The sequence below is a fragment of the Ictidomys tridecemlineatus genome, chromosome 15 (genome assembly GCF_052094955.1).
Source record: "Ictidomys tridecemlineatus isolate mIctTri1 chromosome 15, mIctTri1.hap1, whole genome shotgun sequence".
In the NCBI taxonomy this organism is placed as follows: domain Eukaryota; kingdom Metazoa; phylum Chordata; class Mammalia; order Rodentia; family Sciuridae; genus Ictidomys; species Ictidomys tridecemlineatus.
Window position 1 is genome coordinate 9,527,219 of NC_135491.1, and position 26,797 is coordinate 9,554,015.

Sequence of the window (26,797 nt, forward strand, 5' to 3'; positions counted from 1 at the left end):
GGTGGGCGCCGGATGCAGGCCAGCCTTAAAGAACCAATGTCTAACCCCGGCCCCCGCGACCTGAGGCGGGGTCAGGGGGGCTCGGCCTCCCTGTCGGCTCAGGGAACAAAGTCAACTTTGGGGTGGCCTGGGGAGAGGAGTCAATCCGCCCTGCGGCCCTCCATCTACCACTCGGGGCCCCCGCCAGGTTGGGAAGGTCCCATCCCCAACTCCAGGGCACCGGGCCCGCCCTCCCCTTCCGTCCCCGGCCCCTCGGAAGGTCCCGCCCCTCCATGACGTCACCGAGGCCCGCGCCGATTGGCCGTCGGCACCATCGCTCGGGACACTTCCTCCTGGGCCGCAGCTGCCGACTTAAACTTGGAGGGGGAAAAGAGCCACCCACGCCGTGCGACCCTCCCTTGCCCCCATCCCCACCCCGCCTCCGGTAACGCCCCCTCCCCTGCGTGCCCCGGCCGAACTTTGTTCTAACTTCCGCGACCTGTGAGCTTCCCTCCTTTCTAACCCGGCCCTGGGGGACCCCTTCTGTCCATCCTTGGGTCCAGCGGACCACTGGGATCCCCTCGACCCCCCGCTCGGACTCCTGCCCTCTACTCCCAGCTGGTGAACCCCTCAGGTTCCTTCTCAGGTTCTCTTCCTAGAGCCCCTGGACCCGGGATCCCCCGCTCCCCGAACTCCTCTCTTCAAGGGGCCTTTGGATCGCGCTGCCTCTTGATCCCCGTAACCCTGACCTACCAGATGTCCCTTTCTGATTGCTTACAATCTCTTGTTCGCTTGGTCCCCAAGCCACTATTTCTCTGTTTCTGACCTTCCTGATCCCTCGATTTCTCGTGTGTGGTCCACCGGAGTCCTTTTCTCCCGTTTCCCAGGATCCTGTCATCCTCCTCTGTCGCTCTCAACCTGCCCGCGCTCTCGGCTCCATCCCTGCGCTCCTACCACAGCTCACGAGATCCGTCGGATCCAGGGCCCGGGTTCCCAGGGCTCTCCAGCCGGATCCCGGGTGGGCTCCGGGCTGGGGGTCCGGGCCAGCCCTCATGGCCGCCGCCCCCTCCCATCCCGCCGGGCTCCCGGGTTCTCCCGGGCCGGGTTCTCCTCCACCCCCCGGCGGCTTGGAGCTGCAGTCGCCACAACCTCTGCTGGCCCAGGCTCCCGCCCCGGGCTCCGGGGTCTCCTTCCACATCCAGATCGGTCTGACCCGCGAGTTCGTATTGCTGCCCGCCGCCTCAGAGTTGGCCCATGTGAAGCAGCTGGCCTGTTCCATCGTGGACCAAAAGGTGAGGGTTTGGGGCTCCCTCTCCAGCTTGTGAAGAGACGCCAGGAGTGGGATACTGTGGCAGAGGCCGCTGGGGCCTGGCCTGCCTCAGGGAGAGTGAGGGGACTTGGGCCACTTGAGGGGTAGACATTGGCTCAACATTGAGTTCTCACCCCAATGTTCCAAGGAGGCCCAGAGCAGGGGTGGGTTGCCACAGAGATCACCCCAAATTGAATCCTTGAATGTTCTTGTTTTCTGGAGTCAGCAGGGAGGAAGCGGGGGTGCCAGCCAGTTGTAGAGTGGGGAGAAAGAGGCAGGTTGGGGAACAGAATGGAGGGACCTCCCCATCCAGGCCCATCCCGGGCCTCCCATTTGGTGGAAACAGTAGAAATTGAAGCCAGGCTGGTGATGGTGATCGGGTGACATGTGTGGGTATGCTTTGTGCATAAACTGTCAGGGGCAAGTGAGGTCTTAGGGCCCTTCTTCTTGCCCTCCTCTGGACCTGAGATGGTGTGGAGGAGCAGACACCCCTTATGCACCCCCAGAGGCTCTGGGGACCCTAGCACTTCTCCAGATCACACTGCCCCCACCCTACCCTCAGCCCCCTGGGGCACTGGCCCAGGGATCCTGGCAAGAGGGAACCCAGTAGAACTGGATAACTGAATCCTAGATTGTTAAAAGAACAGTGGGTTTTCATGTTCAATACCAGGCTGTAAAAATGTTAGATTTGTAATTCAAGTAGTTGGAATATGTGTCCTAAGTAGTTGAACTCTTCTGACATTAAAGTGTTCAAATATTAGAATCCTACGTTATTGAAATACTAAAACTTTAGAATTTTTGATTCCTGAGTTGTAGGAACCCTAGAATGTTAAAATGTGAGGATTTTGGAGTGCTGAGTTGTTAAAATCTTTGATGCTAAGATAGTCAAGTATTAGAATCCTAGCCAGGTGTGGAAGTCCATGCCTGTAATTCTAGCAACACAGGATACCCAGGCAGGAGGACTGTAAACTCAAGTTCAGCCTCATCAAATAGTGGAAGTTGTTTCTAAACAGAAAGACTATCTCAAAATAAAAAATAAAAAGGGCTGGGGATGTAGCTCAGTGATAAGCATCCCTGGGTTCAATCCCCAATACAAAAAAGAAAAAAAAAATTAAGAATACTAGTTTGTAAGACTCCTAGCACATAGTGATATTAGACTACTGCTGACCTAAGTTATTGGAATCCTAAAACATATAGTGTTGGAATCTAGAGCATATGAATCTATAATGTGAGCATACTGGAATCCCAAAATATCCAAATTCCAGAATTTTCTCAGACCCCTGGAAATGAATCCCTTGGGCTTCAGAGAAACATCAGGAAGTAGGCCAACTCCCTTACTTAACAGACAAGAAAGCTGAAGTTTAGATTTAGTTTGATCAGGTGGTCAGGGCCAGAGTGATCCCGGTTCTCTGTGAAGGGAGAATGGACAGGGTTTTGCCTACCAAACCCCCAAATCTAGCAGGCCCAGTTTCCACCCTCCAACTCAGCCTGCCCCATGGGAAGCCAGGCTGGGACAGAGACAGATATTCCCCTGGGTGAAATCCTTTGTCCAACAGCTCAAATCCGCAGCCCTGCGCCTCTCCCCCTCCCCAGCTTTATTTTTCTTCCCTCCGGGTCCAGGTGTGGTGGGGCCTCTTCCTTCCTTCTCGATGCCCCACCTGGGCAGTTTCACTTTCTGTTCTACCAGGTTTCATTTCCGGCCCCCCCCTTCAAGGTGGGGACTGGACACCTGGGTCCTTTGAGCCTGGGGTGAGAGGCACCCTGTACCTCCAGGACCCTGGATCCCTAGCCCACCTCCCCACCCACTTCCACAACTTCTAGATCCCCTCCCAGCGCGCTGTGCTCCAGGGCTGGGCCTGGAGCCAGGTAACAGGGACAATAGATCCAGGAAGGAAGCTGGGGTGGGGGGTGGGTGGCGGATAGAGGAGGGGGTGCTCATTCAACCTCCCCCCGCCCCTCCAGCTCTGGAAAATTCTAGGTGTCCACGATCCCGGAGCCATTAACCCTCCCACCGGCTGGCCAGTCCAGCCACCAGACTCCCTCCCAGTGCCCCCGCCCAGCACACCTGGGGCCCTGGCATCCTGCCCGGCTCCAGCTGGGGTTGGGAGGGGTCAGGCAGGAAGCCGGGGGCTGCGGGGTCTCAGTTTCCGGGGAAAACCGCCAGCCCCGCTCCGGGACGGCTCTGTAGGCAGCTCTGAGCTTTTCCGTCTCCGCCTCCCTCTCCCGCCCCTCAGTTCCCGGAGTGTGGCTTCTACGGCCTTTACGACAAGATCCTGCTCTTCAAACATGACCCCACGTCCGCCAACCTCTTGCAACTGGTGCGCTCTGCCGGGGACATCCAGGAGGGCGACCTGGTGGAGGTGGTACTGTCCGGTGAGAGGCAGTGGCCAGCCTAGGGGCGGGGCCTAGGACGGGGGCGGGGCGTGTGGAGGAGGCGGGTGTGAGAGGGCGTTGGACTCAGGGGCTTTTTTTTTTTTTTTTTTGCCGTGCTGGGAATCACCACGAAAGCCTACCACGGAGCCACACCCCCAGCCCCAGAAATGTGCTTTTTAAAGCAGGAGCCAGTGGTTCTTTTCCTGCTGCTGTAGGTTAGAATCACCCTGGGGGCTTCTGCAACCTGCCTCTCCCAACTAGATAGATGTGTTGAGTTCCCCCAGCTCTGATAGTGAACCATCCACCATCGTGGGCGACTCCCGAACAATGCTGAGACGAAAGAGCTAGACAGCTGCTAGCACTGTGTGATTGCATTTATGAAGCACAAAGGCAGACAGATGAAAGCCCGGCTCGGTCACCTGGAGCCATGCGGGAGGCTGAGGCAGGAGGACTCAAATTCAAGGCCAGCCCGAACAACTTGGCAAGATCGTCTCAAAATTAAATTAAATAAAAAGGGCTGGGAATGTGGTGCTGTGGTACCGCAGGCCTGGATTCAATCCCCAGTACTGCTCCGGTGTCCACTACAGAGATGTAATAACCCTGGTGTTAGAATTCAGGAGAGTGCAGTCTAAGGGACCAGGGGGTCTAAGGGACTTTGGGGAAACTGATTTATATCAGTCAGGATGCTGGTCACATGGTTTGTACCGTGTGAAAATTCGGATATGTGCCATTTCCTGAACATATGTTATACTTGTTACTCTTGACTATCAAGTTGAAAATATTCTGATGCTTGTGAAATTCTCAGTGAAGTCATAGTCTTCAAGGTGAATTGAGACCTGGTCATCTGTATTTTTAAAAATCTCCAGGTGATTCTGATGTACAGCCAGAATTTAATTCACTTGCCATACCCATTTTATGGGTGGGCAAGTTCTCTGTGGCTTGACAAATCCTTCCTAAGAGGGGGTTGTCTAAAGCTGGGTGTGGTAGCTGGCACAGGCCTCTAATCCCAAAGACTCAGGAGGCTGAGGCAGAAGGATCACAAGTTCAAGGCCAGCCTCAGCAAATTAGCAAGGTCCTAAGCAACTCAGTGAGATCTTGTCTCAAAATAAGAAAGGGCTGGGGATGTGGCTCAGTTGTTAAGCACCCCTGGGTTCAATCTCCAGTATCCCCCCCAAAAAAGAATGAGGTGTCTGCTTACTGTCATGTTCAGTAAAATGTGTTAAATGGATGAGTGACAAGTTTGCATTTACACATTTGGTGAACTCATTCAGGCTTCAAATGTCCTCCTGTAAGCTGGTAGCTCTTCAATATTTATCTTCACCTCCATCTCTCTAAGCCCGAATGCTGCTTATGTATTTGTCCCCTTGACAGTTTTACTTGGCATCTAATACACTTCTCAGATATGGCCTGTAAGGAACAGAATCGTTGTTTTGTTTTGTTTTTGTTTTGCTGTGGATGGAACCCAGACCCTGGAACCTGCTGGGCAATTGCTCTACCACTAGAGGAGCCCCACCCCCAGCCAAGACAGAACTCTTGCTTCCCCTCTTCTAAGCCTACTCTTCTATACTCTTCTCCACCTTTTTTAAAGTTTTTAATTTTAGTTGTAGAGTGACAAATACAGTTATTTTGTTTATTTAGTTTTATGTGGTGCTGAGGATTGAACCCAAGACTCACACGTGAGAGGCAGGTGCTCTACTGCAGATCTGTAACCCCAGCCCCTGGTCTTCTCCATCCTGATGAAGGGCATCACCATTCAGCCAGGTGCCAAGGCCTGAAACCTTCGGGCATCCTGGATCCCTCTTTTTCTCTCACCTGTTCCTGCCATCCGTCAGCTAACCTAATGGTGCAGTCTCTAACAGACAGCCTGAACCTGCCCCTTACCACCCCCGCTGGTCCTAGCTACTATCACATCCAGCCTGAACTACTATTGTAGCACCTAAGTCAGATCATGATGCTCCACAGCTCAGAATCCTCCCATGGCTCCCCAGTATCCTTAGAATAAATTGTAAACTCCTCTGCATGGCTCAGGACCACCTGTGATCTAGCTTCTCCCAGTTCTCTGAATTAATCTTTTTGTTTTGTTTTGGCAGTCCCAAGGATTGAACTTGGGGTACTCAACCACTGAGCTACATCTCCAGCCCTTTTTATTTATTTATTTAGAAAGTGATTTCTTTTTTAAAAAAATGCTTTTATTCTACTTATTTATTTTTATGTGGTGCTAAAGATTGAACCCAGGGCCTTGCACATGCTAGGTGAACATTCTACTGCTGAGCAACAACCTCAAACCCCCCTTTTTATTTTTATCTGAGCTAGGGTCTTGCTAAATTGCCCAGGCTGGCCTTGAACTTTCAATTCTCCTGCTTCATCCTCCCAAGTAGCTGGGATTACAGGTGTGCACCACCATACCTGGCCCCTGATTCATCTCAGCACTGTCCTCCATACTTTCACAGTCCTAATCATGTTTGCCTGTCTTCTGTCCCTTCTACAGACTTCCTTCTTTTTTAAAGCATTTCTCTTTATATATATATATATATATTTTTTTTTTTTAGTTTTTTTATATTGTGGATACAATATCTTTATTTTACATTTATGTGGTGCTGAGGTCCGAACCCAGGGCCTCATGCATGCTAGGCGAGTGCTCTACCACTGAGCCACCATCCCAGCCCATCCTTCTTACCTCAGGGCCTTTGCAGTTGTGTTCTCTGTTCCCTGATCTTTTTATAGCTAGCTCCTTTTTGTTATTTGGATCTTAGTTTAAATGTCATTTCCTCATGGTAACCTGACTGTCCTTCAGGGTTAGAAGCTTCTTGGTAACATTTGATGTTACTATAGTGATGGGGTCTCACTATGTTGCCCAGGCAGGCTCCACACTTCTGATTTATTTAGAGCAGTAGGCATTTTCTGAAATTTCCTTATTTATTTACATGATTATGTTTCTTGTCTGTCTCCCCAAAAGAAAGTCAGTGCCCTGAGAGCACAGTATATGTATCTTGTCCATGTCGTTCACCTGAGGGCATAGATAATCCTTGGCACACAGAAGAGTCCCTTTCTGTTGCATAAGAGCAAGAAAAATAGATTTATATTGGAGTGAAATTTTGCAGAAAAGAAAAGAATAAGACTTTGTCCAAGGATGTAACTCTTAAAATAAGAGCTTGGTGTAGGAAGGTAGCTCAGTCTAGTGCTCTTACCTCGCATGTGCAAGGCCCTGCCTGAGGGTGGGTAATCAAATCAAGTAAGAGCTAACAATTACTGAGCACCTTCTCTCTGCTGGCATTGTTTTAAGGCCTTTTCACTTGTTAATTCATTTAAATCTTAAAGAAGCTTTGAGGAGATAATGGCTAGATGCTGAGCCTGCTTTCCTAGATACCTGCTTGGCCCAGTCTTGCCTTGATGTCATCTACTCAAGAGGCCTTCCTCAGCTGCCTATTTAAAATCCTACCTCTTGCACCTTTCTTATCTCTTGTCTTGGCTTCTTTACTTGTTGGCACTTATTAACTTCAAGCCTGTTTTTTATTGTTTAAGAGATGGGGTCTCACTATGTTGCCCAGGCAGGACCTACACTACTGGGCCCAAGAGATCCTCCTGCCTCAGCCTCCTGGGTAGCTAGGACTCAAGGCATGCTCCTCTGTACCTGGTTAATATGTATTTTATTGCTTAAAAATTTCAGTCCCCTCTTTGAGGTGGGCATGGATTTCTTTTTTTTACTTTAATATTTATTTTTTTAGTTGTAGTTGAACACAATACCTTTATTTTATTTATTTATTTGTATGTGGTGTTGAGGATCGAACCCAGGGCCTGACGCATGCTAGGTGAGCACTCTACCACTGAGCCACAACCCCAGCCCCTGGTTTTCCTTTTTAAAAATGAGAAAACTAAGGCAGTTTTCTTTTTCCCTCTTGGTCTCAGACCCTACCCCAGATCAGCTAGATGAGAAACTGAGGTTGCCCTAGGTATTTTTTATTTTAATTTTTTTAAGGTACTGGTTATTGAACCCAGGGGTTCAATACTACTGAGCTACACCCCTAACCCTTTTTATTTTGAGACAGGATCTTGTTACATTGCTGAGGCTGGCTTTGAATTTGCAATCCTCCTGCCTCAACCTCCACAGTCGCTTCCTATAGGCATGTGTCACCATGCCTGCTTAATTTAAATTTTTAAAATTGTGATAAAATATACATAAAATTTACTTTTTGGAGGGAGAGGGGTGATAACTGGTATTGAACTTTGGGTCTGGCACATGCTAGCAAGCACTATACTACTGAGCTACATCCCTGGCCTCCCAAATTTACCATTTTAACCCTTTTAAGGGTACAGTTCTGTAGTGTTAAGTACATTCACGCTATGGAGTAACTAGTCTCCAGAACTATTTCATCTTGCCAAAAATGAAGCTGTCCACACACTAAACAGTTCCCCATGTCCCCTCCTCGCAGCCCCTGTTGTAGATATGTAGGGATTTTGTCCCGTAATGGGGCAGAACATAAGAAATGGAGGGCGGGAGGCGGGGAGGGAGGGACAAACCTTGTCACCGGGAGGCCTACGGGGAACCTGGGAATGTGAGGCGGGCACAGCTGCGGCATGCCCTGGCTCTAGCCCGGCCCCTCCTTGCCGCCTGCAGCCTCTGCCACCTTTGAGGACTTCCAGATCCGCCCGCACGCCCTCACGGTGCACTCCTACCGAGCGCCGGCCTTCTGCGACCACTGCGGCGAGATGCTCTTCGGCCTGGTGCGGCAGGGGCTCAAGTGCGACGGTGAGAGGCGCGGGGCGGGGCGGGGCGGGGCCTGGGTGGGCGGGGCCTACGAGGTGGGACTGGAGGGCGAGGCCGTGGGGTAGAGCTTGAGAAGAGGGACGGGGCTGGAGGCGGGGCTTGAGGCGGGGCCTGGAGGTGGGGTCTCAGAGCCAGGAGTACCCGCCCCCGGAGAGAGCTGGAGGGAAAAGTCCTGGGCTGTGGGCAGAGGGCACTGCCGCTTGTATCATTCCAGCCTGAAGCAGGGAAACAGATCCAGTAGGAGATAATATTAAGAGATTTGTCTGAAAAAATCGGCTTACAGGATTGTGGGGCTGGCTGTGCCTATCCGAATCCTCAGGGCACCCTGTCAGGGAGGGCGGGCGGGAACTGTCCACAGCGAGAAGTCCTTCGTTCCGGAAGTCTCAGCTCTGTTCTTGAACTCTTTCCATTGACTGAATCAGGACCATCAATCAAATAGGCCAGTCTATCTCAGTACTGTCCACTCTGTAGACTTCACCCCATCTACAAATACCTTCGTGGGAGCACCTAGAGTGGTGCTGGAGTAACGGGGGACAGTAGCTTAGCCAAGCCAAGTTGACAGAGCTGACCGCCAAGCCCACTCCACCTGACCTAATTTGCTAGGACTGCTGTAACAGAAGAGCACAGGCTTAAATGACAAGGGGCTTAGGGGAGTAATGTCTTTTGGAGAAGGTTGGGCGGTGTGGGGGAGGGCAGGGCAGGGTGCGGGGGTGATGGAGGACTAAAGCCTCTTAAAGGGGTGACAGGCGGAGGGGGAGCCGGCTCTGTCTCTGACCGTCTGGCGCCCCCCGCAGGCTGCGGGTTGAACTACCACAAGCGCTGCGCCTTCAGCATCCCCAACAACTGCAGTGGGGCCCGCAAGCGGCGCCTCTCGTCCACATCTCTGGCCAGTGGCCATTCAGTGCGCCTCGGCAGTTCGGAGTCCCTGCCCTGCACCGCTGAGGAGCTGGTGAGGGAGTAGGGAACCGGGAGGGCTGGAGGCTGGGAGGACTAAGGGTATGGGAGCCACGCACTGATGTGGCCTTCCTACTTCGGCCGACCTGTAGAGCCGTAGCACCACAGAACTCCTGCCTCGACGCCCACCCTCGTCCTCCTCCTCTTCTTCTGCCTCATTCTACACTGGCCGCCCCATTGAGCTGGATAAAATGCTGCTCTCCAAGGTCAAGGTGCCTCACACCTTCCTCATCCACAGCTACACACGGCCCACTGTTTGCCAGGCCTGCAAGAAACTTCTCAAGGGCCTCTTTCGCCAGGGTCTGCAGTGCAAAGGTTAGCTGGGCCCCAGCTGGGAGGAGCCAGGGCCTGGACCTCCCGCAGTCCCCAGTCTAAGTTGTGGAACAGAAGAATCTAAGAAGGGGTGTGCCCTGAATCCTGGAATTCTGGAAGTTTGGGGATTCTGGAATCCTAGAACCTTGGGAATCTAGATACATAACACATTTGGCATTGAATTCCCAGACTAATGAACTTGAGAATTCTAGAATCAGAGAAGCTAGAAATTTTAAGATTCAGGAATTTTAAGATTCAGGAATTTTAAAATCAGAATTTAGCTAAAGTAACCACGGAACTTTAGGCCTTAAGTCTTAGAATGGCTAAGTTATAGAATTATGGGATTTGAATAATGGAAACCTGGAAGAATTATGTTTGAGAGTCTCAGAAGTCTAGAATCATGTAACCTTGGAAGCATTAAATCTTAGAATTTTAGAAATCTAGATGCTAGAATTTTGAATCATTGAATTCTAGAATCTTAGATGTACAGAACCTCAAAATCACCAGATTATGAAGGCGCAGAATTCTAGAACTGAAGTATTACCAAATTTTAGAGCTTAAATATGTAGAATTCTAATCACTTGGACTTTAAGAAGTTTTAGAAGTCTAGAATCATAGAAGTCTAGATTCATAGATTTGTAGCATTCTAGAAAGTTGGATGCCAAACTCTGGAGCTTTGCAAATCCAGAATCACCCACTAAAAACTGGGATTTCAGTAAACTCTAGAATCTTTAATATATAATGTTCTAGAATCTGGAATCCTCAAACTCAAAGCAATGGTTCTCCACCATGGGCAATTTTGTCCTCGAGGGATGCTTGGTAATGGAGACATTTTCATACCAGGATCATGCCAATGTCTTTCAGTGGGTGTAGATCAGGGAGGCTGCTAAATATCATGTACTGGGCTGGGGTTGTGGCTCAGTGGCAGAGCGCTTGCCTCACACACGTGAGGCACTGGATTCAATCCTCAGCACCACATAAAAATAAAGAAAGAAAGTAAAGATATTGTGCCCATAAATAACTTTTAAAAAATTAAAAAATATATCCTGTACTGCACAGAACAGATCTACACAAAAAATGAATTACCCAGCCCAAAATGTTAATAGTGCCAAAGATCGAGAAACTCATCCCTGCCTGCAAGGATTCAAAGCTCAGAGTCATAGGATGTTAGAGTCCGCCACATCCTAGGATTTTAGGAGTCTAAGTTAATGGAAACCTATAACTGTAGCCCCTTGGATCCGTAGTCTTAGGGCTTTTGTGTCTCCCCCTTAATCCAGTCTCCCCGTTGTTGGGGAAGCCATGGTCAAAGCAGGGAATGGCTGGATCCGCACAGCAAGGACAGACCTCTCTGAGCCTGGGGGTTGGGTGAAGGTTCAGTCCTAAGGTTCTCTCCTCCCCCTTCTACCTGTCCCTGTTCCCTGTCCTCCTCCCAGACTGCAAGTTTAATTGTCACAAACGCTGTGCTACCCGTGTCCCTAATGACTGTCTGGGGGAGGCGCTCATCAATGGAGGTAAGAGGCTAGGGTCCCTGGGAGGGAAGGGGGCTGGGGCAGGGCTGGGTGGAGCCGGTCTGATGCCCTGTCCTCCCAGATGTGCCAATGGAGGAGGCCACCGATTTCAGCGAGGCTGATAAGAGCTCCCTCATGGATGAGGCGGACGACTCCGGTGTCATCCCTGGCTCCCACTCAGAGAATGCCCTCCATGCCAGCGAGGAGGAGGAAGGCGAGGGAGACAAGGCCCAAAGGTACCCACGGATCCTGAGGCAAACTTTTTTTTTTTTTAGTTGTAGATGGACACAACACCCCTGTTTTATTTACCTTTTTAAGTGGTGCTGAGGATCAACCCCAGCGCCCCACACATGCTAGGCAAACACTCTACCAATGAGCCCCAGCCCCAGCCCCCTGAGGCATACCTTTTAAAGCACCAAAACTTTAAGGTTAATCTTTTTTCTTGATGGACATTTTTCAAAAGTTTTTATAGAAGTATATTTTAACTTACATTGCTTTTTTGGAACTGGGAATACAGTCACTCAAAAGGTATATAATGAGGGCTGGGGTTGTGGCGTGGTGGTAGAGCACTTGCTTAGCACGTGTGAGGCACTGGGTTCAATTCTCCGCACCACATATAATAAATAAAGATCCACTGACAACTAAACAATATAAAAAAAAAAAAAGGTATATAATGAAACCCTTCACATTCTTTGCCTCCCAGCTACCCAGTTTCTCTCTCTGGAGAAAGCCATGGGATCAATTTCTTGTGGCTCCTTCCAGAAAGTTTGTATTGCATTCTGACAGTATGTAGAGTAAGAACATGTGCTGGGTGTGGTAGTGCATACCAGTAATCCCAGCAACACAGGAGCATTGCAAGTTCAAGGCCAGCCTGGGCAACTTAAGAGTTTGTTCTCAGACTAAATCCCTCCTAAGAGGATCATTATCCCCATTTCCAGGTTAGAAGATCGAGGCTCAGGGGCCTTGGCCAGTGATTATTAAGGGAGAGAAGCTGAGGCTTCCCCCAGAGGACCAGGGCAGCATGAACTCAGGGGAAGCAGCAGGCACCTTCCACAGGTGCCTCCATAACTCTTTAATGACCTGCTGGGACCCACCTCTAAGCAAAGAGATGTGAATAGAACAGGGAGCACTCGGTTCGCGTGGCCTGGAGACAGCTAGTAAACACGGGCATCCAGAGCACCGGGAGCAGCAACTGCTGCAAAGAAAGACAAAGCACTGAGGGACTGGGGACCTGGCCCTGGGGGAACCCACTTGCTTAGCCTGGGCCAGGCCCTGGGTTTGATCCCTGTGCTGCAATAAATAAATAAAGCAACAAGAAGTGACAGTAAAAAAAAAAAAAAAAAAAGTCCCCTTCCTCACTGGTAAATCCTGAAAGGTGGCAACACCTCCCTCTAAGTCCCTGACTGTCCAGAGGTGGCCTCAGTGGCACCAGGCAGTATGGCCACTTTCTGCCTGTGCCTTCTCACCCCTGCCTCTCCCCTCCACAGCTCCCTGGGCTACATCCCGCTGATGAGGGTGGTGCAGTCGGTGCGACACACGACCCGTAAATCCAGCACCACGCTGCGCGAGGGTTGGGTGGTTCATTACAGCAACAAGGACACGCTGGTGAGGGGGCGGGGCGGGGTTTGGGGTGGGCCGGATAGTCCGGGTGGGCGGAGCTTAAGGCAGAGCCAAGGATTTGGGTTGTAAGGGTGGGGCGAGGCCCAGGGCAGGATTTAGAGAAGGGATGGGACCTTGGGGAAAGCGGGAGTTAAGGGCGGGACTACAGCTACAGGGGATGGGTCAGGTGGTGTTGGGCCTCTTCTCGGTTGGGGGGGTGGGCGGTGATCAAGTGGGAGCAGGTGGGGTGAGATCAGAGAGGTTAAGGGAAGGGGTTGCAGTGGCGGGGCCACCCAGAAGACAGGCGAGGCTTAGGATGGGGTTGGGGCAGGGAGAGGGGCAGTGGCAGCCAGGCTGGAGGGTGACCTAACCTTAGAGAGGGGCTATGGGCTGGGCTAAGGTGGGTGGAGTCGGAGCTGGGAGGCGCAGGTGGGGCTGGGCCTGGGTTCAGGGGCGGGTGGGTTTTGGTGCAGGCCCAGCTTCAATCAGGGTGGGTTAGAGGGAGGATAGAGAACCCGGGGCAAGGTCAGGGCTGGGGCGGGGCCAAGCGGGTTTGGTGGGGAAGGACGAGTTAAGAGTGGAGCTCGGCTGGAGGAGTGTGCACGAGGAGTGTGCACGAGGTGGCGGGAGCCTGGCGGTCAACGTCACCCTCAACACCTCCCCATCAGAGGAAGCGGCACTACTGGCGCCTGGACTGCAAGTGCATTACGCTCTTCCAGAACAACACGACCAACAGATACTACAAGGTGGGTCTTCCGTCTCCCCGCGCCCCCAGACTCCCTCTGCCCGCATCCTTCCTACTCCTCTCAGTCACTCCACCGAGGTCTCGCCAGTCTCCTGTCCCCGCCGCCGCAGCTTCCCTGCTTCGTCCCATCATAAATGCCGCCCATTTGATTCTGGTCCCCCCACTGCCCAGCTGGGCAGCCCAGGGCAAGTTCCTTTTCCTCTCTGTGCGTCTCATTTTTCACCTGTAAAATGTCTCACTGGGCCCCAGGGCTGCTGCCATAATCCACGGAAAGCCAATAGCTTAGGGCCTGGCGTGTGTGAAGCTCCCAGGAACCATCAGCCTGATATTATTACTTTAGAATTTATTTACTTATATTTGTCGTCGTCACCCCCTCCCAAGCCAGAACCGTGTTGCGGCTGCCTCTCCACCTGGTGGTGGAGGTTGTCTCCTAGTGGGTCTTTCTTGTGCCCTGGCCGTCAGTCTTTTCCCACTCAGCAGCCAGAGGAGTCGTCTTTTTTAAACAGTCCTAGCCTTGGTGGCTCCTGGTGCCCTTAGAAGGACGCCCAGGGTCCCCGCAGGCACCTTCCATGGACTGCTCCTCCCCATCCTGCTGGCCTGGCTCGACCCTGCCGTTCTCTCGGTCCCACCACCTGGCTTTCTGCCTACCTGAGCCGTTGGTCTTCTGGCCTTCCTCTTCCTGTCTTCCCTTCTCTTTCAAAGCTTTCCCCACCCCATGATGCCTTATTTTTCTGCCGTTGGGGATTGCTGGGGTGCTTAACCACTGAGCAACATCCCCAGCCCTTTTTAATTTTTTTTTTTTTAATTTTTGAGAAGGACCTGGCTAAGTTGCTTGGGGCCTCCTTAAGTAGATGAGGCTGGCTTTGAACCCGAAAGCCTGCCTCAGCCTCCCATGGTGCCTTTCCTCCCACCTACCCTCCACACAGTCACAGGCTGCCGGTCCCCTTCTCAAAGCCCTTCAGAGTCTCCCTAGGGCCTCAGACAAAGTCCAGGCTTCTCTTTGTGGCCCACAAGGCCCTGTATGGCTTCATTTCCTTCATTTATTCATCAAACATTTATTAAACACCTAGTGTGTGCCAGGCACTGTCCCACATGACCTAGTCACTGGAGCACAGAAGGCCTTTCCTGGGGCCTTTGGACGTGCGGTTCCCACCACTCCCTGACAGCTGGCCTCTTCTGCCAGGAGCCTTTCCTGCCACTTTATGCAAACCAGCCCTGTCCTTGGATGCCAGCTCCTGTGTGCCCCTCTGAGTGGCCCCAGGGCTGCCTGGGGTCCTTACCCGCGCTGGTTCCTTGTCCTGCCAGGAAATTCCGCTGTCAGAAATCCTCACCGTGGAGACTGCACAGAACTTCAGCCTCGTGCCTCCAGGCACCAACCCACACTGCTTCGAGATTGTCACTGCCAATGCCACCTACTTTGTGGGCGAGACTCCTGGTGGGGCTCCTGGCGGGCCGAGTGGGCAAAGTGCTGAGGTGGCCCGAGGTTGGGAGACAGCCATCCGCCAGGCCCTGATGCCCGTCATCCTCCAGGACGCACCTAGCGCCCCAGGCCACGCACCCCACAGTAAGTCCCCCACCCAGGCCCCCGAGAGGTTGGATCTGGAAAGGCTTGGTAGGACCCCAAGGATGGTAGGCAGTGTCAGGGCTGGGAATGTGACTTCTGGGCCCAGGGCTGAGATGTGTGGCCTCAGGCATATCACCTCGCCTCTTGAGCCTGTGAGAGGTGGCAGTGGCTCCTCATGCATTTCCTGAGGGTTTCCGGCTTAGCATGTGCTGGGCCATGCTTGGGACACTGTGTGGGGCAGAATACCTATCCCCAGGCAGCAATGACACAGTGAAGGCAGGACTGGGGCAGGGGAACCCGGAGGCCAGAGGGGCCCAGAGTGGGTGCCTGACTCCATCTGGGTGTCCGCAGGGCTTCCTGGAGGAGGCAGAAAGGGAAAGCAAAGGGGAATCCCTTTGGACATGGCAGAGGGTGGTCACTGTTCCCAAACGACCAGAGTGATGCAGAAGGTCAGCTACAGTAATCTGACGTGAACCCCAGAGTGGCATTTGTGCTGAGACTGAAGGATGAGGAGGACTTGGCTGAGTCTGGAGTGACAGAAAGGGCTTTCCTGGCACAAGAACAGCATGTGCAAAGGCCAGGGGGCAGGAGAGTGCTTGCTGAGTGCGAGGTCCAGAGAGGAGGTCAGAGTGCTGGGAGCACACAGCAGCTCAGGGGGGCCGAGCTCAGTAGATGAGGGACTTGACCATGGTTTCTAGGCCAGATAAGGGGCCTGGGCTTCCCCATGAAGGGCGATTAGGAAGGAGCAGGATGGGGGTACAGAAGTCAGGGCAGAGTCTGGGGGACAGAGGTTTGGATGAAGGATGGTGAGCAGGGGCTGTGGGGAGGTGAGGGGGAGAGAGGCTTTCAAACAGTAGAAAAACCGGGGCTTTGGAAACGTCTGGCTCTAGGTTTGTAGTAGGGCAAATTCAGGGGAAGTTGCTGGAATCACTTTGGACTTTCCCTCCAAGCCTGTTTTCTTCTCTGTAAAATGGCCTCCCTGGGTAAAATGCTCAGCATGTGGTTTGTGACATCACTTTTTCAGCCCCTCAGAGCATCTCAGGTACTCCTCCCAGTGGCCCATTTCCTAGATGAGCAGACTAAGGTTCAGGGGTGGCCAGGTCACAGTCCTGTGCAAAGATGCTCTTGGTTCTAACTTGGGTGGTCTGGCTCCAGAGGCAGTCTTTGGAGGGATGGTTGAAGGCAGTCCTGAGCCTGGGGGTCCTCTTACCTCTGCTCTCCCCTCACCCCAGGACAAGCATCTCTGAGCATCTCTGTGTCCAACAGCCAAATCCAGGAGAATGTGGTAAGATGCCCGCCCACACCTGATGCCTCCTCTCCCCACACAACGTCCCCGTCTCCTGTCTCCAGGACCCCCCATCTCCATTTTCACCTCTGTCCCTCCTTGTCCCCACCCTGCAGGACATCGCCACTGTCTACCAGATCTTCCCAGATGAGGTGCTGGGCTCGGGGCAGTTTGGAGTGGTCTATGGAGGTGAGGACACTCCAGAGCTAACCTAGGGGCTGGGCGGGGCCTGTCTGTCTGGGCTCCCTTTCTGATTGGCCACGTGCTCCCCTCCCGTTTTGATTGGCCGAGATTCTGGGCGCTCTTGGTTGTAGGCTCCCACTTTCTCAATGGAAAAACTGCCGGACTTTCCTCCTGCACTCTGATTGGACACGGGGCTCGATGCTTGATTCTCATTGGCTCTAATCTCGTCCCCCCCCCCCCCGTATTATTTCCCTCCTTGAAGCTTTTTGCCTTGTTCGTTCCACTTTGCTCCCTCCATCCCTCTGTCACTTCGGGAACCCTTCAGAGCCACCCAGATGGTCTTCCATCACCTTTGCCCAGCTGCCTGGGTCTCCACGGTTGGGGGTGACAGCAGGGGTGGGGCGCCTCCTGCAGGTGTGGGAGGTCCTGTTCCCCCTCTCTCACCTGTCCTTCCCGTTCCTCAGGAAAGCACCGGAAGACCGGCAGGGATGTGGCAGTGAAGGTCATTGACAAATTGCGCTTCCCCACCAAGCAGGAGAGCCAGCTGCGGAATGAAGTGGCCATTCTCCAGGTGACCACCGGGGTCTGTGGAACCAGCTGTGCCCTGCCCCAGAAAGGCCTTCCCTTCCTGCTTCTTCCTTTCAAGGGCAACTTGGCCTAGTCAGGGAGGGCTTCCTGGAGGAGGGAACATGTGTATTTGAGACTGAGGGGGTGAGGTGTTCCGAGCAGAGGGACCAGGCTGTGTAAAGGCTGGGGTGAGGGGGGCATGAGGTCTCCGGAAGGAGGTGGTGGGAGGAGAGGCCAGGGAGGACCGTGGGGCTTGAGCCAGTGGGCTTTCTCCTGAAGGTACTTGGGAGCCGTAGGAAGAATTTTTAGGGCTAGAGGTGTAGCCCAGTGGTAGAAGGCTTGCCTAGCATGTGGGAGGCCTTCGGTGCCATCCCCAGGGTCACACACACACACACAAAAGTAATAACTAACAACAACAACAACAAAATAGCCAGACACAGTGGTGCACATCTGTAATTCCAGTGACTTGAGGCTGAGGCAGGAGGATCACAAGTTTGAGGCCAGCCTCAGCAACTTAGTGAAACCCTGTCTCAAAATAAACAGCAAAAAGGCCCCTAGGGGAGGTGGCTCAGTGATAAAGTGTCCTGGCTCCAATTCCTGGGATCAAATAATAATAACCGCAGAAATTTTTAAAGAGGATTTTGAGCAAGGGAAGGAAGGATCAGGAGTGGAATTTAGGAAACTCTCTAGCCACCATCTGGGGGTGGAAAGGGAGGTGAGGAATCTGGGGCTCAGGGAGGAAGGGACCGAGCAGAACTGGGGTTAGGGCGCAGCGATGTAACAGAAATGAGCACTAAAGAAACCCAGAGACAGACGCACAGCTCCCTCCATCTGCCCAGCTCCTCTCCCCTCCTCACCAGCGCCCCCCGGGGCGTCCTTCTTGTTGGCCATTTCTGACCCTCTGGGGTCTGAGTTCAAACCCTGTCCCCTCCCCGACCCCCGCAGAGTCTGCGGCACCCCGGGATCGTGAACCTGGAGTGCATGTTCGAGACGCCCGAGAAGGTGTTCGTGGTGATGGAGAAGCTGCACGGGGACATGCTGGAGATGATCCTCTCCAGCGAGAAGGGCCGGCTGCCCGAGCGCCTCACCAAGTTCCTCATCACCCAGGTGAGCGCGCCGGCGCCCCCTGGCGAGGCCCTGCTGCCTGCACCCCGGGCCGGGAGGGCGGGGCCGGGAGAAGATGAGGCAGGCGCTCTGGTCCCGACTCTCCCCGCCTGGGAAAGTGGGAAAAAGCCTTTTCTCCCTCTTGTCAGTCATGCGATCGTTTGTTAAATTCTTGGACAACATGCTGGCCCCATATTGGGCGGTGCTGGGGAAACAGTGGTAAACCGAGATACCTCCAGCCCTAGATGGTGTCACCCAGAGTGGGCAGTGCTGGCACAGGGGAGGTTGATCATGACGATGAAAAATTAACGTGGTCACCGACATTTATGGAGCACTCACAGTCAGGCAGCTCTCTTACTCATTTAATCTTTAAGAAACTTATGTGGTAGGTGCTCTTATGACTATCATTATTTCCATTACTCCTCTTTTCTAGTTGAAAAAACTGAGGCTCAGAGATGTCAAGGGTCACAGAGTCACATAGCATCTGTGGCCCAGGGTCACAGAGCATCAGTGCTTTTTAATTAGTCATGTCAAATCACTTTATTTTGCATGCAGATTATGTATGTGAGCATTTTCATTGGTTTTGTGTAGCATTGTGTGTTGTTCTGCTCTTTATGCTTTCTGCTTTAACAGTAGTTGAGTAAACAGCAGTTGATGTAAATCACCAAATTCCCAGCTGATGGCCATGTAGGTTGTTTTAACTTTTGTGTCTTTATAAAGCACATCCTATACACCCATCACAAACATCATTGTCCTCTGGTGGGAGAATTTCTTTCTTTTTCTTTTTCTTTTTGGTAATGGGGTTGAACCCAGTTGGGGTTAACTACAAAGCCACATCCCTAGCCCTTTTTACTTTTTATTTTGAGACAGGGTCTCACTAAGTTGCTGAGGTTGACTTTGAACTTGTGATTCTCCTGCCTCAGTCTCCCATGTTACTGGGATTACAGGTGCATGCCCACCTGACTTGGTGGGAGAATTTTGATAGAATACATTTCAAGTAGCAGACTTTTTTAATATTTATTTTTTAGTTGAAGTTGGACACAACACCTTTATTTATTTATTTATTATTATTTTTTTTTTTTAGAGAGAGAGAATTTTAATATTTATTTTTTTAGTTTTCAGCAGACACAACATCTTTGTTTGTATGTGGTACTGAGGATCGAACCCAGGGCCTCGCACACGCTAGGCGAGTGCTCTACCGCTGAGCACAACACCAGCCCCATCAAGTAGTAGAATTCTGAGTCTTGAGAAATGTGTGCTGCAAGTTTTTTTAAAAAAGATGTTCTCTGAAACCTAAAATAACTGTGTTTCATTCTTTAAAATGCTTTTCAATCTTTACTCCCACAAATAGAGTACTATTTTCTTACTTATTGATACTGAATAAAAGTAAATGTTATGTTATATTATAGGTAGAAAAATATTATTTTTCTAGTTTTTTGGGGGGTGGGTACCGGGATTGAACCCAAGGGCACCTAACCACTAAGCCACATCCCTAGTCATTTTTATTTTTTTTCTTTTGAGACAGGGCCTCACTCAGTTGCTTACAGACTCTCTAGAATACTGAGGCTGGCTTTGAACCTGCAGTCCTCCCAGAGCCCTCAGTCTCCTGAGCTGCGGGGATTACAGGCATGCACCACCACGCCCAGCCATTTTTCTACATCTTATGGCTTTATTTGGCATTTTTAAAATTATGGATAAGGTTGAGCATTTTGTCAAGTTGATTGGCTGGTGTTTTTTTTCTTTAATGTGCCTACTGCACATTTTTCAGTTGGATTGTTCTTTTGCTTATTGAATTTAAGAGCTCTTTGTATATGAGGGATCTTAGATCTTTGTCACTTACCCTGTTTGATTCTCTGATTACAGTATTTGCTTGCCTGTTCATTTTCTTTGTGGCTTTTGTCATAGAGAGTTTTAACTTTTCAGTGTTAAATGTTCCCTATTGTGGTTTCTGGGTTTCACATCCTTCCTAGAAGGGCCTTCCCATCTGGCTGGGACCCACATTATTCTGAGATATCTTTTTTTTGTGGGGGGGCACTGGGGATTGAACCCAGGGGCACTTAACCACTGAGCCACATCCCCACCTATTTTTTGTATTTTATTTAGAGACAGGGTCTTGCGAGTCCCTTAGGGCCTCGCTAAGTTGCTAAGGCTGGCTTTGAACTTGTGATCCTCCTGCCTCAGCCTCCCAAGCCGCTGCAATTACAAGTGTGCACCAGCCGGCCTGCTGAGACATCTCTGAGACACACCCTGTGCTGTGCTTGCTTTATCCACCCCAGCACCCTCACTCTCTCCTGCAGGGGCCTGTGTTTATCAGGCTGGTTTGTGGGTGGGACCCAGACCCGGTGAGGCAGGTGCGTGGAGACTTGAGGTGGGGAGAGGGAACTGAATGCTTTTGGCAATCTAGGAAGTTTCTTTTTCTGGTCTTCCATTCCTTCCTGTCTTTTTTCCTGCTCTTTCCTCTTTCTCTCTCCCTCCCACAGATTTCCGCTCTCTGGGCTCTGGCCTGCTCCACCCCTCAGGCCTGTGCTAAGTTCTTTATGTCATGAACTTATTTAGGCCTCACACCACCTTCTGAGGTAGGTATCATCGTAACCTGTTTCATAGATGAAGAAACCGAGGTTGAGGGCAGTGCCAGGTTTTCTCCTGAGGTCACACAGCTGCGCAGCTGGCTGGCCACGATGGACCTGGGACTCTCCGGCTGCCATTCTGTCCTGTTCGCCGTGTTCACTGGGAGACAGGTGAACCACCAGGAAATCTAGACTGGACAAGTACACAGCCATGTTTCCATCTCAGTCTCAGATGAGAAACGAGTCTGTGACCACAGCTGTGGCTTTCAATAGTGCCTTCGGACAGAGTCTCCTAGTGACAGTGTCAGGCTTACATAACTCTGGGCTTCCAGTATATTTGGTATTTGTTTGGTTTACACAGAATCGAGACAAAATCGTAGTGCCCACAGGTAGGTGGCTGCAAAGCGTAATAACCAGTTTTGTTTTAGTTTTAATCAGTTCATCTTGCCATCTTAAACCACTTTAAGGAGCAGATACAGCTTTGAGAGACACATAAATATTTACCAACAGACCATTGTAAAGATAATAACAAATAATACCAGCAGTGATGCAGCAGGGGCCTTAGCTAAGATTTCAGTTGCAAATGGTCAACTGCAAGTTGAAAACATTAAGTTGAAAATACCCAAAATAAACAATTCACACTTTTTTTTTGTTACCAGGTTTGAACCCAGATATACTTAACCACTGAGCCACATCCCCAGCCCTTTTTTATTTTGTGAGAGGACCTTGCTGACCTGCTGAGGCTGGCTTCCAACTTGTGATCCTCCTGCCTCAACCTCCCAACTTGCTAGTTTTTGGCATGCACCACCATAACCAGCTTTCATGGAACATCTTAAAACATTTCCTCAAGCATAAGGAGATTTCTAGCCAAGCATGGTGGTGCATATCTGTCTTCCCAGAGGATTGCAAGCTCGAGGCCAGCCTCAGCTATGTAGTGAGGCCCTGGCTCATAATTTTTAAAAGGACTGGGGATGTTGCTCAGCGCCCCAGGGTTCAATCTCAAGTACCAAAATTAAATGTGCGAGGCGGGATTTCTGCAGCTCTCCTACAGTGCTTTTCTATACCAGGCTCTCTCTCGAGCACTGGACAGACATCCACTCCTTTAAACTTCAGGAGCCTCTGGGGTGGGTAGTACTATTACCCCCTTTTTACAGATGAGAAACTGAGACCCATCGAGGTGAAGTAACTTGCCCACAGTCATAAGTCAGTAAGTCCAGAAAAACTGCCAGGTCTTCCACCAGGCAGGCGGCTCCAAAGTCTCCTGCCTCTCAAGAGTTCCATTTGGTCTGTAACCCAGCTGGCAATTCTGTTATTTGTCATTTGTGTTGCTTTCTATTGTAGTTTTTTAAAGGGTTAAAATAAAGAAAACTTCACAATAGAACCTTCTTGGAAGCCCCTGTTCTAGTCGTAGCTGGAGCTGTGTAGGCGTTTACCACATGTCAGAGGGTCTCAGTTTCCCCCTAGTCCCCCCCCCCCAGCCTACCTTGCTAGAATTCTGGACCCAACTTTTGCTCTCGGGTGTAAAGGACTCTGGGGTTCTGAGGTTCTTTGGTGTTGATGACGCCACCCATGGCCTGGGGGAGGGGTCTTCAGGGCACAGAGCAAGGTTTGGGTGGGGTTGAGGGGCCGACTGCCCACATGGACTCCGGGACAGGTGCCTTCTCACTGCTCCCTCTCCTCAGATCCTGGTGGCATTGAGACACCTTCACTTCAAGAATATTGTCCACTGTGACTTGAAACCGGAAAACGTCTTGTTGGCATCAGCTGACCCCTTTCCTCAGGTCAGTCATGTTCCCCCCTGATCTGGGGAGGTCCAGTCCATTGGTGGGTGGGGACTTAATAATCAAGATATAGGTGTGGCTGCTGCTGCACGATCTTGGAACCCAAGAAGACAACGGCTCAGATAAGGCGGACGCAAGCCTTCTGGGGCTGCAGAGGTTTATGGTGTTGGGGGCCAGGCTTCCTGCTGTCTTGTAGCCTCTCTGTTGGTGCTGGCCTCCCTGGCCCAGGATGGCCTCTCATGTCTTCTTGCTAGGAAAAAAGGAGGAAAGGAAAGGTAGAAGAAATGGATGCATCCCTTTCTTTCAGTAAGGTGGTCCTTGGAAGTAGCATCACTTCATCTCATGTCCCATTGGCCAGGACTTGATCACATGGTCATAGCAGGCTGCAAGGGATCCTGGGAAATGTAGTCTTTATTCTGGGTAGTCATGTGGTCCACAAAATTCATGATTTTTATGAAGGGAAATAGTTTTTGACAAGTCTCTGGTTAGCAGGTAACAACTCCTTTCTGGGAGGAGCTGGCTTGGGCAGGGTGAGACCATAACAGCTATAACTTATTAAGTACCTACTGTGTGTAAGGGCCTATAGTTATAGGTTTTTATCTGGTCCTTCCACATCCCTGTGGAGTTTGTACTTTGTTGTGTGTGTATTGAAGATCCTGTCTGTGCCCAGGGGATGGCCATCTGTATTTGGAGGGGGGTTGCCTCCCCAGGGACATATAATGTTGTTGGAGACAGTTTTGGTAGTCACAACTGTGGCAGGGGGAGGGTTGCTACTAGCATCTAGGGACACTGCTGAACATCTTACAGTGCACAGGACATTCCTTCACAGTGATGAATCATCTGGCCCTGAATGTCAATAGTGCTGAGCTTGAGAAGCTTGGATTTAGAGCAGTGATTTCCACAAGAAACATAAAACAGGCCAGAGATCGAATTTTGCTTTTGTGTGCTTGTGTGGTGCTGGGGACTGAACCCAGGGTTGCTCTACCATGGAGCACACCCTAGCCCTTTATATTTTTACTTTGACACCGGGTCTTGCCAAGTTCTGAGGCTGACCCTGAACTTGAGATCCTCTTGCTTCAGTCTCCCGAGACACTAGATTTACAGGCGTGCATCACTGTGCCCGGCCCATGAGCAGCACTTTAAACACCTGGTCCTGTTGAGTCCCCAGAAAGCCTGAGAAGAGGCTGCTACACTCATCCCCAACTCAGATGACAAAAACCAAGGCCTAGAGCAGTTGGGCCCCTGGCCTAGGAGCCCCGAGGCCTGTGCTCCAACATGGATTGCGTGTGTTCTTCCATTCGTCCACCCTCTGAGGTGGGGACAGTTGAGATCTCCATGGTGCAGAAGGGATGAGACCCATGCTAGGGGGTGGAGGTATAACTTCAGGGAGCATTCATTGAGCACTGGCTGCATGCTCCTTGAGATGAGGAAACAGAGGGAAAGTCACCTGCCCGGGGTCCCTTGGTTAGTGAGCTGGGTCCAAACCTGTGTTTGACTTTCTTTGAAGTACCTTGGCGGGTGGTTGGTGGCTTCATCGCTCCTCACAGCCTCCCGCGGTCCTGCTCCACAGGTGAAGCTGTGTGACTTTGGCTTTGCTCGTATCATTGGAGAGAAATCCTTCCGGCGCTCAGTGGTGGGCACACCTGCCTACCTGGCACCCGAGGTGCTGCTCAACCAGGGCTACAACCGCTCCCTGGACATGTGGTCAGTGGGTGTGATCATGTATGTCAGCCTCAGTGGCACGTTCCCCTTCAACGAGGACGAGGACATCAACGATCAGATCCAGAACGCTGCATTCATGTACCCAGCCAGCCCCTGGAGCCACATCTCAGCTGGAGGTGAATGCAGTGGGTTGGCAGGGAGAGGTGGGGGGTGGGTGTGGCCAAGAAGCCCACCCCCATCTCAAGAGTGGAGATCCTGAGGCTGCTGGTGCAGAGGGCTGAGCCTCCTGATGGGCCTGGACCACAGGAAGGGCCATACTGTGAGTGGTGGAGATGGAAACCAGAGTGCTGGAGACTAGGTTTAGACTAGGTAATGTGGGTTAGAAAACGAAGCTCCGCCAGGCCTTGTGGTGCACAACAGTAATCCTAACAGCTCAGGAGGCTGAGGCAGGAGGATTGGGAGTCCAAGGTCAGCCTCAGCAACTTAGCAAGACCCTACCTCTCAATAAAACATAAGAGGACTGGGGATGTGGCTCAGTAGTAAGTGCCACTGGGTTCAATACCCAGTACAAACAAACAAACAAAACCCACGGAACTCCACAAAAGTGCTTAGATTGATACTGGGGGTCTTGGGGACCAAGTGAGACTTGACTTGGCCTGTCTGGGCTACTGGCGAGGAACTGGACCTGAGGAAGCAAAAAGAATGGGGTGGCCTAGAAAGGGGCAGACCCTCCCAAGGCAGTCACTGGAGCCTGGAATCTGAGACCAATCGTCTGCAACAAGAGGCGACAGGTCACACTGCTCACAGAGTGAGGCCTTGTCCTCCAGGCTTCTCACTGGGGAGAGCTCCTCAGAGGACACCTGACTGACCAACACCCGGCTCTCCACAGTCCTCCTCTCCACTAAGATCGGGCCTCAGCCCCTGCACGGCCGGCAGCCGTGACTACGGAATATTTGTTAACATGGAGTTTTCATTTTGCTTTCGTGGATACAGCCAGTGATGGTTGGATTTCTACTAACCAGCGTGATGTGACATTTCCACTTGAAATACATGTTTTTCAATTTAAAAAGTGATTTTTTTTTTTTTTTTTTTTGGTGCTGAGAATCAAAACCAGTGCCTCACACATGTCAAGCAAGTGCTCTACCACTGAGCCACAAGACCAGCCCCGGTTCACTTTTTAAATTTAAAAAAAAAAATAGTTTTGAGACTGGGTCTTCCTAGGTTTCCCAGGCTGGTCTTGGACTCCTAAAGGGTTCTCCTGGGGGGAAAACAAAGGGTCCTCCTGCCTCAGCCTCCCTGGTAGTGGGGACTAGGGGCATGTGCCACTGTACCCTGCCCCTGTTCACATTTTTAAACATAGGAAAAGGTCTGCAGTGAAAATTCTTTCATTCCTTCCTTTTCTGTTCTTTCCAAAGACAATGGCAATGCCATTAGACATGATGTGATACATGTACGTATATATGACATATATATAATATGTGTCATATATACATCATATATGCTTTGTCCTCATAACAGATTTTGGTTATAAATAACTTGAGTTAAAGAAAAATATTAAATGGAGACTAGTGCAGTGAGCCTGTATGTACCTATGTGTGACAAAAGTTGTGAAGGAGATGTGGAAACGGAACTGAGGTAGAGAATTGGTGAAGCCGTGTAGGAACTAGGAGAGACAATTTCATGCTTTAATGAGAAAAATCAGAAACTCCCCAGGTATGTGATTGGCACAGGTGAGGCTCCTGAGCGGCCTGAGCTAGGCAGGTGGGCTGCTGGCCTGCTGGGAGGGAGGCACCGGTCCGCGGGCAGGACTTGAACTCTGTCCTTCTGCGCAGCCATCGACCTCATCAACAACCTGCTGCAGGTGAAGATGCGCAAGCGCTACAGCGTGGACAAGTCTCTCAGCCACCCCTGGCTACAGGTGCCGCCGGGCGGGTGGACACCCTGGCTGGGGTGGGGGTGGGTCTGAATCACTTATTGGCTGGGCTGGGAGAGGGGGTGGGCTGGATGTCTGTTGGGGGGCAGGTTGCGGAGGGTGGGTGGCACCCTCCCTGGGTGCAGATGGTACCCCGGCAGGGCAGACCCCGCCGGCGCCGCTCTGGCTCAAACTGGCTGCCCATGGAGCGGCCCAAGCTAAGCCCAGTTCTCCGGGCCAGGAGTACCAGACGTGGCTGGACCTCCGAGAGCTGGAGGGGAAGATGGGCGAGCGGTACATCACACACGAGAGCGACGACGCGCGCTGGGAGCAGTTTGTGGCCGAGCGCCTGCTGCCTGGCCCCGGGCTACCTACCGACACGGAGCTCGGTGGCACCCGTTTGCCACAGGACCACGAGATGCAGGGACTGGCCGAGCGCATCAGTGTCCTCTGAGTGTCCCCGCCTGGTTGTCGCCCTCGGGAGCAGCCTTACATACCATCCCAGGAACAAACTGTTCTAGGGGAAGTGGCTTCCTGCCCACACCGATGGGACATGTGCAGGGGGCTGGGGTGGGGAGTTATTCCCAAAGGCCCCCTCCCCCAATATTAAAATGGACTGGTCTCTGGC

At 51.6% G+C, this 26,797-nt stretch overlaps 1 protein-coding gene and 1 long non-coding RNA gene across 5 annotated transcripts; one reads left to right on the forward strand and one right to left on the reverse strand.

Moving 5' to 3' along the window:
* The first annotated feature begins 274 nt into the window (after positions 1-274).
* On the forward strand, positions 275-26,797 carry Prkd2 (protein kinase D2). Of its 4 annotated transcripts, XM_013363522.4 has the most exons (19): positions 275-424; positions 867-1,271; positions 3,523-3,661; positions 8,277-8,408; positions 9,221-9,375; positions 9,473-9,695; positions 11,126-11,203; positions 11,283-11,436; positions 12,688-12,805; positions 13,468-13,545; positions 14,850-15,108; positions 16,341-16,393; positions 16,510-16,582; positions 17,041-17,147; positions 18,089-18,250; positions 22,497-22,595; positions 24,166-24,433; positions 26,090-26,175; positions 26,411-26,797. In XM_013363522.4, exons 2-19 carry the CDS (start codon positions 1,032-1,034, stop codon positions 26,621-26,623), a joined length of 2,637 nt encoding a protein of 878 aa, XP_013218976.1. In that variant the 5' UTR covers positions 275-424; positions 867-1,031; the 3' UTR covers positions 26,624-26,797. The 4 variants fall into 4 exon arrangements, with proteins under 4 accessions (XP_013218976.1, XP_013218977.1, XP_040135284.1 ...); XM_013363523.4 differs by having other exon boundaries at positions 288-1,271; XM_040279350.2 differs by lacking the exons at positions 275-424; positions 867-1,271; positions 3,523-3,661 and adding an exon at positions 3,858-3,876.
* Positions 4,018-8,309, reverse strand: LOC144370756 (uncharacterized). The gene is made up of 2 exons (XR_013430685.1): positions 8,180-8,309; positions 4,018-4,242 (listed from the first exon to the last, which is right to left on the reverse strand). It is a non-coding gene; the product is annotated as an uncharacterized LOC144370756 (long non-coding RNA).

What these genes read in the sequence shown, in the direction of transcription:
- Prkd2 (XM_013363522.4), top strand. Translation starts at nt 1,032, where the DNA reads ATGGCCGCCGCCCCCTCCCATCCCGCCGGGCTCCCGGGTTCTCCCGGG. An exon ending in GAGGGAGACAAGGCCCAAAG is followed by an intron (nt 11,437 to 12,687) that starts GTACCCACGGAT and finishes TCCCCTCCACAG; the next exon opens with CTCCCTGGGCTACATCCCGC. An exon ending in CCAAGTTCCTCATCACCCAG is followed by an intron (nt 18,251 to 22,496) that starts GTGAGCGCGCCG and finishes CCCTCTCCTCAG; the next exon opens with ATCCTGGTGGCATTGAGACA.